This window comes from Drosophila sulfurigaster, chromosome 3 (assembly GCF_023558435.1).
Source record: "Drosophila sulfurigaster albostrigata strain 15112-1811.04 chromosome 3, ASM2355843v2, whole genome shotgun sequence".
Lineage (NCBI taxonomy): Eukaryota > Metazoa > Arthropoda > Insecta > Diptera > Drosophilidae > Drosophila > Drosophila sulfurigaster.
In genome coordinates this window covers 47,661,882-47,674,812 of record NC_084883.1, presented here as the reverse complement: position 1 = coordinate 47,674,812, position 12,931 = coordinate 47,661,882, and the positions used below count along the sequence as shown (strand labels likewise).

At 41.8% G+C, this 12,931-nt stretch overlaps 8 protein-coding genes across 9 annotated transcripts; 4 read left to right on the top strand and 4 right to left on the bottom strand.

The window, feature by feature from the left end:
• The first annotated feature begins 2 nt into the window (after nucleotides 1–2).
• Nucleotides 3–1,666, top strand: LOC133846099 (acyl-coenzyme A diphosphatase FITM2). The gene is made up of 2 exons (XM_062280849.1): nucleotides 3–841; nucleotides 898–1,666. Exons 1-2 carry the CDS (start codon nucleotides 307–309, stop codon nucleotides 1,647–1,649), a joined length of 1,287 nt encoding a protein of 428 aa, XP_062136833.1. The 5' UTR covers nucleotides 3–306; the 3' UTR covers nucleotides 1,650–1,666.
• Nucleotides 1,667–1,777: 111 nt separating this feature from the next.
• LOC133846100 (ganglioside-induced differentiation-associated protein 1) lies at nucleotides 1,778–4,396 on the bottom strand. Of its 2 annotated transcripts, XM_062280851.1 has the most exons (5): nucleotides 4,086–4,396; nucleotides 2,883–3,075; nucleotides 2,637–2,819; nucleotides 2,116–2,574; nucleotides 1,778–2,029 (listed from the first exon to the last, which is right to left on the bottom strand). In XM_062280851.1, exons 1-5 carry the CDS (start codon nucleotides 4,209–4,211, stop codon nucleotides 2,013–2,015), a joined length of 978 nt encoding a protein of 325 aa, XP_062136835.1. In that variant the 5' UTR covers nucleotides 4,212–4,396; the 3' UTR covers nucleotides 1,778–2,012. The 2 variants fall into 2 exon arrangements, with proteins under 2 accessions (XP_062136835.1, XP_062136834.1); XM_062280850.1 differs by having other exon boundaries at nucleotides 1,778–2,574.
• Nucleotides 4,397–5,019: 623 nt separating this feature from the next.
• LOC133840391 (dehydrogenase/reductase SDR family member 4) lies at nucleotides 5,020–6,286 on the top strand. Its single transcript, XM_062272200.1, has 3 exons — nucleotides 5,020–5,378; nucleotides 5,440–5,842; nucleotides 5,898–6,286. The coding sequence occupies exons 1-3, from the start codon at nucleotides 5,116–5,118 to the stop codon at nucleotides 6,201–6,203; spliced, it is 972 nt and encodes a 323-aa protein (XP_062128184.1). The 5' UTR covers nucleotides 5,020–5,115; the 3' UTR covers nucleotides 6,204–6,286.
• LOC133840393 (charged multivesicular body protein 2b-B) lies at nucleotides 6,201–7,133 on the bottom strand. Its single transcript, XM_062272202.1, has one exon. The coding sequence runs from the start codon at nucleotides 6,961–6,963 to the stop codon at nucleotides 6,316–6,318; it is 648 nt and encodes a 215-aa protein (XP_062128186.1). The 5' UTR covers nucleotides 6,964–7,133; the 3' UTR covers nucleotides 6,201–6,315.
• A 92-nt stretch (nucleotides 7,134–7,225) lies between these two features.
• LOC133840392 (EKC/KEOPS complex subunit TP53RK) lies at nucleotides 7,226–8,078 on the top strand. Its single transcript, XM_062272201.1, has one exon. The coding sequence runs from the start codon at nucleotides 7,347–7,349 to the stop codon at nucleotides 8,031–8,033; it is 687 nt and encodes a 228-aa protein (XP_062128185.1). The 5' UTR covers nucleotides 7,226–7,346; the 3' UTR covers nucleotides 8,034–8,078.
• A 50-nt stretch (nucleotides 8,079–8,128) lies between these two features.
• On the bottom strand, nucleotides 8,129–10,645 carry LOC133840388 (pentatricopeptide repeat-containing protein 1, mitochondrial). Its single transcript, XM_062272197.1, has 2 exons — nucleotides 8,671–10,645; nucleotides 8,129–8,604 (listed from the first exon to the last, which is right to left on the bottom strand). The coding sequence occupies exons 1-2, from the start codon at nucleotides 10,543–10,545 to the stop codon at nucleotides 8,311–8,313; spliced, it is 2,169 nt and encodes a 722-aa protein (XP_062128181.1). The 5' UTR covers nucleotides 10,546–10,645; the 3' UTR covers nucleotides 8,129–8,310.
• Nucleotides 10,646–10,688: 43 nt separating this feature from the next.
• LOC133840394 (protein Asterix) lies at nucleotides 10,689–11,363 on the top strand. The gene is made up of 3 exons (XM_062272203.1): nucleotides 10,689–10,932; nucleotides 11,010–11,090; nucleotides 11,151–11,363. Exons 1-3 carry the CDS (start codon nucleotides 10,777–10,779, stop codon nucleotides 11,238–11,240), a joined length of 327 nt encoding a protein of 108 aa, XP_062128187.1. The 5' UTR covers nucleotides 10,689–10,776; the 3' UTR covers nucleotides 11,241–11,363.
• Nucleotides 11,256–12,740, bottom strand: LOC133840389 (ubiquitin thioesterase OTU1). The gene has a single exon (XM_062272199.1). It carries the CDS (start codon nucleotides 12,561–12,563, stop codon nucleotides 11,508–11,510), a length of 1,056 nt encoding a protein of 351 aa, XP_062128183.1. The 5' UTR covers nucleotides 12,564–12,740; the 3' UTR covers nucleotides 11,256–11,507.
• Between the last annotated feature and the right edge of the window lie 191 nt (nucleotides 12,741–12,931).

Here is a 12,931-nt window from a genome sequence, read left to right as displayed (position 1 = left end):
TTGTAGCAGCATGTTGTTCTATTTTTTGTAGCTGAAGCAACAGCTGCATATTTTGATTAAAAATATACCACAATGGGCAAAAAACAGAAATAAATCAACGACAAAAATTTATTGTGTTAAGTGAAAAGTGCAAATTGCAAAAAAGAGCATAGCGCAGTTTAGTTCTATGTAATTCGTACAATTCAATCAGTACCGTTTGAACTTTGATATCTGACAAATTACAGCCGCTTTCACTTTTTACCGTAACCAAAAAGGGCTATAATACAAACAACGTAGTTACTCGTCAATACTTGAACAACAACAACTATGGCTACAAAACGACGTCCACTTCGGCCAAATCTGGGCGGCAGCGGAAGTAGTGGCCCTCAAAGTAGTAACTCCAATATGAACTTTCGACCTGGAGGACCTGACATTACAAGATCCGAGGCACGCGGCACACGTCCCACAGCGGCTCCAACGAGCATACGCGAGATCCTCGTCATGGGCGTGATACACTTGTGCAAAAAGACCATCTTCTTCAACACGGACCTTAAGGTGGCGCTCTATTTGGGGAGTCTATTCATCATATCGCTGATTGGCGACTTCTTGCCCTTTCCTAAAACGTACTTTGCCCGCTCTGACAACTTATTCAATATGTATTTCGTCAAAATCGGCTGGGGCTGGACTTTGTTGTTCCTCGTGCCCTTCACGGTGCTTTCGTCGTATACGATCACATGTGGCGATATGAAACGCATGCTGAGACATCACTTACCTCGAGTACTGATTGCCACATTCTTCTGGTTCTTCTGGACGAAACTGTTTAACATAGTGGAAACTTCATATGGTCGTTGCACAACGAAAGGTAAGCATGACAAGCATAGGAATATGATGTGTTAATACTTATACTTATTTTTGCAGGCTACGCAAGCAAGTCCAGCTGCCTAAAAGCAGGTCATCTATGGCAAGGTTTCGACATCTCTGGTCACGCTTTCATACTCATCCACTCGAGCTTAGTGCTGATTGAAGAGGCGCGTCCGATTATCAAATGGGAAACGATTAAAGAGCATCTGCGCAATGAACTGCACAATCGCAGTGTCTCCGAGACGTCTGGCAGCAATCCACTGCGTACTCTTAATGAGGAGCAAATTCGTAGTCTACAATTTCTGTACAATCGCCTGACGCCCATTATTCGCACATTGTTCATTGGCATGGCTGCCCTGCAACTGCTCTGGGACATCATGCTAGTGGGTACGATGCTGTACTATCATCGCATGATCGAGAAGGTGATCAGCGGCATCATTGCCATTCTTACGTGGTACTTTACCTATCGCTTTTGGTATCCCACGAATGGTCTCTTACCCGAGGCGCCTGGCAATGGAGCATTCTACTATCAACGCGAGAGCTTTGTGTTCAAGCGTCCCACGCATTTGCCAAGCTGCTCAACGCAGGCTGGTGCCCAGGTGTCGCCAGGTGGTGCAAGAGCAAACGCCAATGGACAATGGCAGTCGGGTAAACTAAGTGGTCAATCGCAACAGCAGCAGCAACAGCAACAAATACCCACCTTTATGGGTATGCCGCTGTTCACCAATGTGAAGGCAGCTGCCTCAGCAGCTAGTTTGTTGCAGGCCGAGCAGAAGAAGCGCGAACAACAGGCAGGCTTGGAGAGTTGAGTGATTTGATTGAAACAGAGCAAAGATGACAGAGAACAGGAATTGAATTGTATGTGAATTGACGAATTATAACCGTGGTTGTGGTTAGAAAACACTTTTTGTACCAAATAGAACTTAATACCATGCGATTTTGTTTTATATATATATATAGTATGTATACTTGTACATGTTCTACAATCAAATTAAGGAGCACTTTTGAGGCTTGGCACAGTGTGTGTTCTTCATGAATATGTACTTTATTTGGGCAATTTGTCCGCTCTATCGCAATCTGTCTTTTCGCCTCTTCCTTGTGACTTCTGCAGTCCATATCTTGCATTGTTGTTACGTATGCAGTAGCTTTAAGCGTTCTTATTCGTTTCGTGTTTATACAATGTGCCCAACTTTAACAATAACAAATAAAACAATAACAATAATTAACAAACATTTGCCACCTACTTGTGCGCAAAGGCTGCGAACATCGCCATACCCAAGAAACCGGCCGTGGCTCCCACTTTGTAGTTTGTCGGCGTCATACTCCACATTTCCTTGAGTATCTCGAAATTGCTGTTCGGGATTAGCTTAAGGTACGATGCTCGTTGCCTGAAGCGCATAAAGTAACGCTCCACCCTTGGCAACTTGCCATGGGCCCAATAATAGTTCTCGAATCCCAACTGATAAAGACGCTGCAGCAGTATTCCAAAGCCAACATCAGCCAGTGTAAAGTCATCTCCAATTAGCCAACCATCCTTATTATCTTTTTCCATTTGCTTCTCCACTTTGAGCAGTAGATCAAGCACCGCATCAAGGACACGCTGGAAATCGGTACGTGATGAAACCAACTCTCGGCGTCGCAATTGAAGATTTAGTTTCTGGTTTAAGGCAGCACTTTGAACAATCGATTCGCTTAGCTGGCTGCGCAAGAGTTCCACAATTTTGTGGTTGTTCTCTGTGGGAGTTAATCCATCATAAGCAACAAAAACCTGCCTGAAACTTCTCTATTTAACTCACTGAGCAACGCTTGACGCACAGGTCCAATGAACGGAGCTTTTGGCACTAGTTTCAGATCATCATGGATAAAGGATCCCAGACTTAGAGCACCGATTGGAAGTCGAGCTAATTCGCGTTCGAAAATTGTCACTTTACCAGCTTCGAAAGAATTTGGATTGTATGGCTTGAGAAGTGGATGCGACTCTGGGGAATTCATAAAATTAATCAACTTGTAAATACATATATATAATGGAATAAACTTTTTACCTCCACGATATTTGGTTTCCACATAGTTGATGATGTGCTGAGAGTTGGGTATGATAAGTATTCCATCCTGCAGCACTGGCACGTCTCCCTTGGGATTTAGATTTAGGAACCAATTGGAATATTGCTCTCCATTGCACAAATCGATCATGTACGGAGTAAATTCAATATTTTTTTCATAAAGCACCAGCAGCACCTAAAATATAAACAGCAATCATTTTTAATTGAGAAGAGAGCTAATTATACGAACTTCATTATTTTGACTGCCTGACTGAATTATTTATTGATTGCACTATAAACTTAATCGGTAAGAGCTAGGATGCTGTAATTTATATACAAACTAATTTGTAACTATTAAAGCAGAAAAGATGTTACTCCTAGCTTTAATTCGCTATGTTTTAATTTGATCGATATTCATCATATTTCTTATCATTTGAATCCTTGTCTTATATGAAAAGATTTTTTTATTATTTTTTTAATTGATAATATTTTTCAACTGACACATTCGAAAATAAATGATTAAAAATGTTGAAATTAAATTAGGGCTTATAAAAAATATTTAAAAGCTTGTCGAATACATAAATTCATCGTAGTGTTTAAACAATTAGAGAGCAATAGCATTTATTACATAACTTTATATTAAACATTCATTGTAATATGTTTTTTTGCGGTTTAAGGAATTTGTCGATGACATAAACAAAATAAATAACTATATAGAACTGGAACAAATATGTAGATGATTCCTTTTGTTTTCATATTTTAATTTGCAAATGTGTCAAACATTTCATGACTCTAATTCCGTGAAATGAACTACGACAAAATTGTTTTGTTTATTCATCAACAAAAATAAATAATTTTCGAGAGCTCAGCTCTCTATTCACTTGATTAACAACTATGAATCGTATGTTCGCTAATAGCAATCGAAATCTATTCTAATTATTAGTTACTAATTTGAGAAGCCATCATTAAAACACCCTCGTCACGCATGATGCTTCATATTAAGTATTGTGTACTCATGCAATGGATGAATCAACTTCAAAACATAGAACTCTAAAAATAGCTATTGCTGTGATTATTCGAGTTATTTAGAGTCATTCGCGACTTAAATGTTCATACTCGTCGTATATACATATGTGAATTGAATTTGTATGCACTATTTTTAAAATATCACATGACTTTTGGCTTGCCGCTGATCGATCAACTAACTTTTTGGGAGTAAAAGTTGTACGGATGAAAGTAGAGCACTAGTTTGTCATCCTTAAAGACGGGAGCTTTGAAGTCCTGTGGCTTAGGCGCCACTGGCGCGATTTCGTTGCTTTGATGGTTGCTCATCTCAGAGATTGTTTTTCGGTCGGGTTTTCACAAAGTAGCGAAAATCTTTTTGCAAAAGTCACATGCTTTGCATTTCGATTTGCAAAGAGAAAAACCCGTTACTTTTCGCAGACTCCGCCGAAAGTAGAAAGGAAGCCGACTTGAACCCACTGAGCTATGCGGAACGACTAAAAGCTGGTCGCTGGATTGCGGTTGGAGCAGAATATCAAAAAAATTGAGACTGCTACTTGCTGTATGAAGTAATTTACACATTCTGCTGACAGAGAGTAAATACATATGTATATGCATGTGATTGTTGTTGTCCTACTACTGTTCATATTAAGTTAGTGTTCGCTCCCATAGACGCTATTTGTTTATCATATTTATCTATATTTTTTTTTATCATATTACGCCATCCATCACTATCATATCTAGCTATGTTTATTTAAACGGTTAGCGCAGATTCTGCTGCCTACAATAAGCAAAAATGTATGCAGTTAGTTATAATATAGTAAATAAATTGAATTTTTATAATTACATAGTTTACGAAAATGTGGATAAATTGCAATTGACAATGTTTTTAGGCTGATATATAAATTATTACACTGAATTGGAATTTTAAATCTGTGATACAGTTTAGTTTGATAATTATCGATCTAATTGTTTAAAAATATCAACAAATTATCGCTGACGTCATTTAATGCGCCCGATCACTTTAAATCATAATCCATAACTAGCATTCATGGCGTAAACTTATTTCAAAAGTCGCGCCATCGTTTAATGCTTCGGGGCGAATGGTCATTGAAGTAACAGCAATAAACAACAACAAATGTTGTTACTGGAAGTGCGCGTGAAATGAGATCAATAGAAATCTCATAAGAAAAATTGTCTGATAGCATCAAATAATCCAAAAATATAAACAACTATGTTGCAGTTTAGCAAACAATTGTTGAACAGAAGTTTGACAAACAATTTCAGCTCAACAACTGCGGTCTTGGCTGGAAGTCAAGTCCAAAGTACTTCAACGATTAGAAATCTTAATCAATTCAACAACATTGGCAACAACGCTGAGAAAGTCAGCAACAACTTGTGCCATAAGCGATTGTCGTCGACCAGTCAAAGTTCAACCTCCAGCAGCATGAAGCGTTTAGCAGGTAAAGTCGCTGTGGTCACCGCTTCAACAGACGGGTAAGTTGGGATTAAGATATTTACGTATACGCGATAAATTCATAATATTGCACATACGCAGCATTGGATTTGCCATTGCCAAGCGTTTGGCTGAGGATGGAGCCGCCGTTGTGATCAGCAGTCGCAAGCAAAAGAATGTTGACAATGCCTTGGCCGAGCTGCGTAAATTGAATCTGAATGTTCATGGACTCAAGTGTCATGTCAGCGAGGCTACTGATCGCAAGCAGCTCTTTGATGAGACCATTAGCAAGTATGGAAAACTAAACATTTTGATAAGCAATGCAGCCACAAATCCTGCTGTGGGCGGCGTGCTCGAGTGCGATGAGAAAGTGTGGGACAAAATATTCGATGTGAATGTGAAGAGTTCATATCTGTTGGCCAAGGAGGCACTGCCCTACTTGCGACAGGAGAAGGGCTCCAGCATTGTGTTTGTCTCCTCAATTGCGGGCTACGATGCCTTTGAGGTGAGTGCATCAGCTTAATGCTACTGCAACTTAATGTTAAGTGGTCAATCAACAGCTTCTCGGCGCCTACTCGGTGAGCAAAACCGCACTCATTGGACTCACAAAGGCAGCAGCCAAGGATTTGGCACCCGAGGGAATACGTGTCAATTGCTTGGCACCTGGCGTCATACGCACAAAGTTCTCCAAGGCACTGTATGAGAACGAGGCGGCCAATGAAGCAGCACTCAGCAAGATTCCCATGGGTCGATTGGGTACCAGCGAGGAGATGGCTGGTGTGGTTTCTTTCCTGGTGTCCGAAGATGCTGGCTACATAACTGGTGAATCGATTGTCGCCTCTGGCGGCATGAGTGCGCGTCTCTAAAGTGGTTCAGGCATACTTATTTATTATGTCTTACAAATATAGCAAAGTGTTACAAAATCGAAGATACAGGAATTAAGATCGCAGTTTGAATGTTATAATAATAATTAATCAACTATGAAGAGCGTAATTTTGCCAGCTGGTCTGCAATGTCCTTTTCGGTACGTTTGCCCGCCGAGGTGCTTACTTCAAGATCATCCGTGCCCGTTGATGGTATGCCCGACATCTTGCCAGAAATTTCAATGCCAATTTCATCGAGCACCTTGTTGACCACATCGTTGGACTCCTCCTCGTCACCCGATTCGTTTAGCATATCATCGAGGGTATCGTTGATCATCTCGTCGGTCATCTCCATGCGCATATTCGCCTGCTGGAAGTCGCGCACAGTGCCCGCTATGGCTTCCGGTCGCATCACCTTATTCATGCTGGCCATTGTCTTGGCCGTGGTGCCCATGGCTTCACCCAGTGCAATGTTGGCGCCCATGTTTTTGTTCTGATATCCAATGGATTGTATTTTGCCAGAAGCTGCATAGCTGCGTGATTTCTGCTTTCGTATCTCCACCAATTGTTTGGCCAAAATGCGGCATGCATCATTGTTGCCAGAGGCTGCATTCCGTTTGATATCCAACATCAGTTTTTTCTCCTCTTCCTCCAATTTGCGTCGCTCTCGCTCGATGTCGCGTGTTGCCTTCCGTAGACTCCGATCATTTTCGCGTTGCTGCTCCTTGACAGTGGGTTTCTTGCCAAATATATTGTTGAACATTTTGCGCAATTTTCACAGTACGAATAGATTTTCTATTTGCTTCTGAATGGATGAATCATTGGTAAGTACCAAACTCAAACACCAAAACAAAATCAGCTGTTTCGTCACAAAGAGTGAGCGGCTTCGTGCGAATGACAAAATGAACAGAATTTAAATTTATGGAGAAAATTGCAGATGTTGGAATTTTATTTCACATTTCCAACATATTTTTTTTAAACAGTTATTTGTAACAAGTTTTACATAGATAATAAACAATTGTATATTCGCAAATTCCATGCCCCTGCGTACCTAAACAAAAAACAGCTGTTTCTGTTCATTTTGTGTGAATTGCAAATTTAATGTAATTTAAGCTTCACGTTTTGTATTATTGTTTCTCTTCAAATATGACTGCTGATATAATAAAACAAGGTGCAGAGGGTCGCCTGTATCTGGGTGACTTTAAGGGCGAATCATGCCTGATAAAAGAGCGTTTTGTCAAGAAATACCGTCATCCCGAATTGGACACACAAATAACCCGGCAGCGCATGAAAGCGGAGGTTAAGGCATCTAGTCGTTGCCTGGCTGCCGGCATTCTTGCTCCCCGCATCCTCCATTCCGATCTAAACACCCACAAACTTTATATGGAATACTTTGGCAATGCTCAGACAGCAAAGAAGTTTATACAAAACACAGTTGCCGCCGAATCGGATGAAGAAAAAGTTAAGGAAAAGCTGCTAGGACTTTGCATCCGCATTGGAGCTATAATTGGTCAAATGCATGCCAATAACATAATCCATGGCGACCTTACTACATCCAACATCCTCATCAATCCAAATCCAGCTGCCAAGAATGAATACGATGTCATTCTCATAGACTTCGGACTGAGCCACTATAATCAAGGGGCAGAGGATAAAGGCGTCGACCTCTATGTCCTGGAGCGGGCTCTGCTCAGCACACACAGCGAACAGAAGTATATCTTTGAGTACATTCTGGCCGAATATCGTCGCAATTGTGGCAAGGATGAGGAAGTGGTCATCGCGAAGTTTGACGAAGTTCGAGCTCGTGGACGCAAACGCACAATGATTGGCTAAGTTCTTATAAATAATATACACAATAAACACTTCAATTCAACAAAATGAGATACTTTTAATAATGGAGCTAAATAATAATAAAATTAGTATTGGCTTCAATAATCGTTATTCAATATGTTCGAAGGAAATCATTTTCAGACTGCGATTTACAACAATCATCCTCTTTAAGCTGAGCTACGTTGATATTTTTGATATATCCATGAACTATAAACAATTGAAAACGTGTGCTTAACATAATAAATATTTTAATTCAAGATTATAAACTCTTCAATATTGCTTATTCTAGTCTTTTCGTGAAACTTGCTTCACTTGGATCATCTCTTAGCTCGGCTATTTTGATTTTCTTAATGTACTTCCGCACTTTGGTTTTGCGCTTCACTTCCTCGTGTTTAGTTGGCTCTATGCCCTCAACAGGTGTTTCCTTGTACTGTGCATAGGGTCGTTCTTTCAGTTTATTGACTGCATCCTCGAGCTTTAGACCGGTAAGACCATGCTCCTCCAAAAACAGTCGATATTTATCACAGAATTTCGAATGTCCTTTCTTGAAAGCAGTTGTTTTGGTTGACGGATGCTGTTAGAAAGAAACGTATTAATCATTTTTATTGTATTTATATGGTATTTAGTAGTTTCCGCTTACCCTGGCATCAATGGCTCGTGCGCAACCTCTGTGAAAATTGAATAAATGCCGTAGGAAAGGTTCATTCGGCTTGATGGCCTCCTCCAAACTTAGCTGCATGATTTCATTGATATAAGTGAAGGATTTCTGTGCACAACCTTGTCGCAACATGGCCCCCAATATGGCGATATTCATGCGTATGTCGGCTGCTTGCATTTGCTGCAGCAACTCCCGAGCTTGCTCCTGGGTGCGACAGCCCAGCGCCAAGACACCATAGGTGACAATATCCGGCCGCAATCCCGTGGTGCGTATCATTGTCAGCACTTCGCGTGCACTTTCATAGTCGAAGCGCATCGAGCGTTTTTTGATGAGTATGTTAAAGAAATCAATATCAGCCTTGAGGCCAATTTTGCGCACAAAACTCAACAGTTGCTTCTCGGCGGCATTTGTTGGTGGTATCACCTCTAGCATTGTGGTAAAGCTCTTGATGTCCGGCGTTACTTTATGTGCCAGCATAAGATCCAGGTACCCGGTAAGACCGCCGAGCAGCAGAAAACGTTCATGGGGACGTGTGACTTCATTCAACGCAACTAAATTGTCCAATTGTCCGCCTGGCAGCAGAAGATTTGGCAATTCCATAGCCACTTCCTCTGATGATGTAGTCGGAGTAACCGCAGTTGAATTGGTTGCGATGCTTAAGCTATTAGACTGCTCCTTAGCAGTTATTGCTGTCTTCTTGGGCTCTCCACTTGCAGCAATCGCTGCCAAGACTTGCTCCATGGACTCCAGTTCACCGAATCCACAATCCCGCACACAGCGTAGCATCGTATTAAAGCTATAGTAATCGGGTTCAATGCGCAGTTGAATCATCTTGTGCCATGTGAGTAGTGCATAGCGAAATCCTAGTTGCTCATTGCCAGCACATGCCTGCAGCAGGAAGTTAAAAGAGCTCGCGGTTAAGGGAAGTTGCCGCTCCAGCATTTCATCGGCCAGCATGTAAGCGGTTTCCACGCTTCCACAGCGACCATAGGCCTTGATCATGGCATTGTAATTCATCACATTGGGCTCGTAACCCTTCTCTAGCATATTGTCACGCAACTGCTGCGCCTTGGCTAAACCATCAGCTGGAGTAGGAGCATTGGCGCAGGCATTAAAGAGCGATGTGTAGGTGCCACCGGTGACTTTAAGACCACGTTGTCGCATCTTCGTATAGAGGTTGAACGCCTTGCGTGTATACCCCGCCTTGGCACAGCCGCTAATCAACAGATTGTAGATGTAGCTTTCTGGTTTGACGCGATCTTCGCGAAGCATTTTCACCTCCAAAACGTGGATGGCTTCATTGATGCGCTGTTTGATCAAATGTTCCTTGATGAGGCGTACGTACTCATTGGTACGTAGCTTACGTGTATGTCTTGTGGGTCTGCTTACGAACTCCTCTTCCTGCTGGTCGCCGGCATCAAGTGGAGTATCATCTGTCCCCAGCTTGGCATCGCCAAACACTTCCGAATCACCAAAATCGGGCTTTTTCACTTTGACAGGTTTGCTTTGTTGTGATGGCCTCTCCTCTTCTACTATTTCCTCGTGAAAAGGATTTGTGTGCCTATTGGCAGCTCGTTTGGTTGGCCTATTCCCTCTCACAGTTTTCCTCTGATGCGATGGCTCTATGAGTTCTTCTTCTGTTTGATCGTGAAAGGGATTTGTGTGCCTATTGGCAGCCCGTTTGTTCTCTAGTCCCGCATCCTGGTCTGAAATACGCACGTGCAGCTGTCTTGTAAGAGCGGCCACATTTTTTGTGTTGAACGCGCCGTTGAAACGCCCATAGTGCACAGATTGTCTAGCTTGGACAATGCGTCGTGTGTTTGTGATTAGAGCAAAGCTTAAGAAACGCAATGCCATTATTATTTTCTGTAATTTTCCCCTATTTTTATGTAATTGAACAAGAGACCGCCGTCAACAAAAAGCCGTTGGTAAACTAGAATAGCTGTCATTCACCCTCATACGTATTTCTGGGAATGCCGACCAGCTGTTTTCCATAAGTCTGGCAACGCTTAGTCACATTCCCTGCTACGAATAAAAATTGCAGTTTTATTTTTCACCCAATTAATTCTAAATTAAACTTAATTTACAATGAGTATCACTGTCGATCCACGCCGCAAGGAAAAAATCGTTCGCTATAAAGCGCCCAAAAATCAAGGACAGAGCGGTGGCGCTAATGAGGACATGATGCCCGATTATATGAATATTCTGGGCATGATTTTCTCCATGTGTGGCCTGATGATGAAGGTAAAAAGTTGTCAACATCATCATCATAAAATATTAATGAAAGTGTACCTAATGAAATTTTTATTTAATTAACACAGCTGAAATGGTGTGCCTGGTTTGCACTTTACTGCTCCTGCATTAGCTTTTCTAGTTCGCGGGCAAGTGACGATGCCAAACAGGTGAATATAATGATTTGTAAATACGAATTCAATTTCAAGACTATTATGGGATTTTTCTAGGTTCTTTCCTCGTTCATGTTGAGCGTAAGTGCTGTGGTCATGTCCTATCTGCAGAATCCAGCTGCAATGACGCCGCCATGGGCTTCTTAACCAAAGAAATATTGATTTTTGTATACTAGCTGAATGAGTGGAACTTTTTATTATTGAATTAAAAAGAATGACAGTTTTGCGTGGATGTAGACAGATTTAAATAAATTAACCACTGAAGATTTAGCTAAAGAAGAGAAATAATAAAAATAAGCAAAAAGCGCTTTAGGTTGGACAGTTCCAGGGCTCTTTATCTCTCTATGTGGTGAGTATGTAATAGGCGAAAAGAATAAAAGCCAAAATATAAATGCCGCCAAAGATCAGCACGTATTAAATCTCTCCGAAATTCGCATGTCCAGTTGCCTTGGCATGTTGCTGAGCCTGCGCTTGACCCACCAACATTAGGTCGCATTGCAGGCAGCGCAAATTGAATTTGTCCACATTGGTGAATTGACGCGACGATTTGGCCTCGTTGGCCAGCTGCTCAGCCTGCTGATAGACGCCCAGCTCCTCGACCGGAAAGATGGTGGCTGGTGCTGCGCTCTGTGAAGTCTCCATGTACAGCGGATCATAGTGAATGCCATCAAAGAGCAGGAAGACACGTAAACCAAAGTTTTTGTCCTCTCCAAATCGATTGATGATCGCATTCTGTATGTCAACCACATCGATTTCAATGCCATAATAATTGGACAATATGGACACTTCGATGGCACCGCCCCAAGAGTCAGCCTTCTGTATCCAGGCGCAGTACTCGGCATTCGATTTGCCCAGTACAGCATCATTGTATTGCTGTGGATCGGCGGCGACCTCTGTTGCAATAATATGGCGCATCATTTCGCTGCCCTCGTTGTCCACTTTGCCGTTGAGCACAAAGCGTATGCTGGTGAAAAGGCACGAGTTGTCCGCTGGCACCACCTTCTTCAACAAGATTCCATTGAAGTCGCCATTTGGACCCGCTTCAACGGGTGCTGGCACAGGATTGGAACTGGGAGTGGCATTGGGAGCGATGTCGGGGACAGCAGGGTCACCGCTTTGTGTTGTCACCTGTCGCAAGTGTTCGGCATCTTCCTCGGCCTGCAGTCGACGCGCCAGCGCTTCGTCATCCGCCAATGTGGAATTATCAGCCAATGCCACCGCTGCCTTCTCCTCCACAATTAGTGTCTCACCACTTTTGATGCCAGCAGCGATTAAGTTACGCTGCTGCTCTTCGGTGAGATTTAGTGGGCGTGGTGGATAGCCAACGAGAACATGTAACTGCGGCTCCTTGATTTGCGTTACGTGCGCTATCCGCGTTTTCAGCTCGGCCAACGTTGTGTTCTCGCTGAGGTCGCTTACTATGAATTGACCTTTTTTTGACTTCAGTTTAACACTAAATGAACCAGTCATTTCTGCCGATTGCTATTTGTTTATTATCCTGAGTGCCAAAGAAATGTATTTTGTTATTTTTTTCGTTTTAGGTGTTTAGTATTTTGGAATTTTGACTTAATTTGGTCAAGTGTTTTTTATTGTCTAATTTTTTGTCCTTTTTTTTGTTTGCTTCTTGACGTTTAGCGATAACAGCGAACGATAACTAATTAACATTTTGGATTGCTGTTAAATAAAAGCGAGCGTTCATTGTTATCAAAAAATATATCGGTTTTTATATCGGCATTTATTTTAAATAAAGGCGTCTTCTTGCTACAAATTAATTCATATGTTTATGGTAGTGATTGGATTTGAGATAGATATAATGCTTTCATTTAATAATAGAAGCA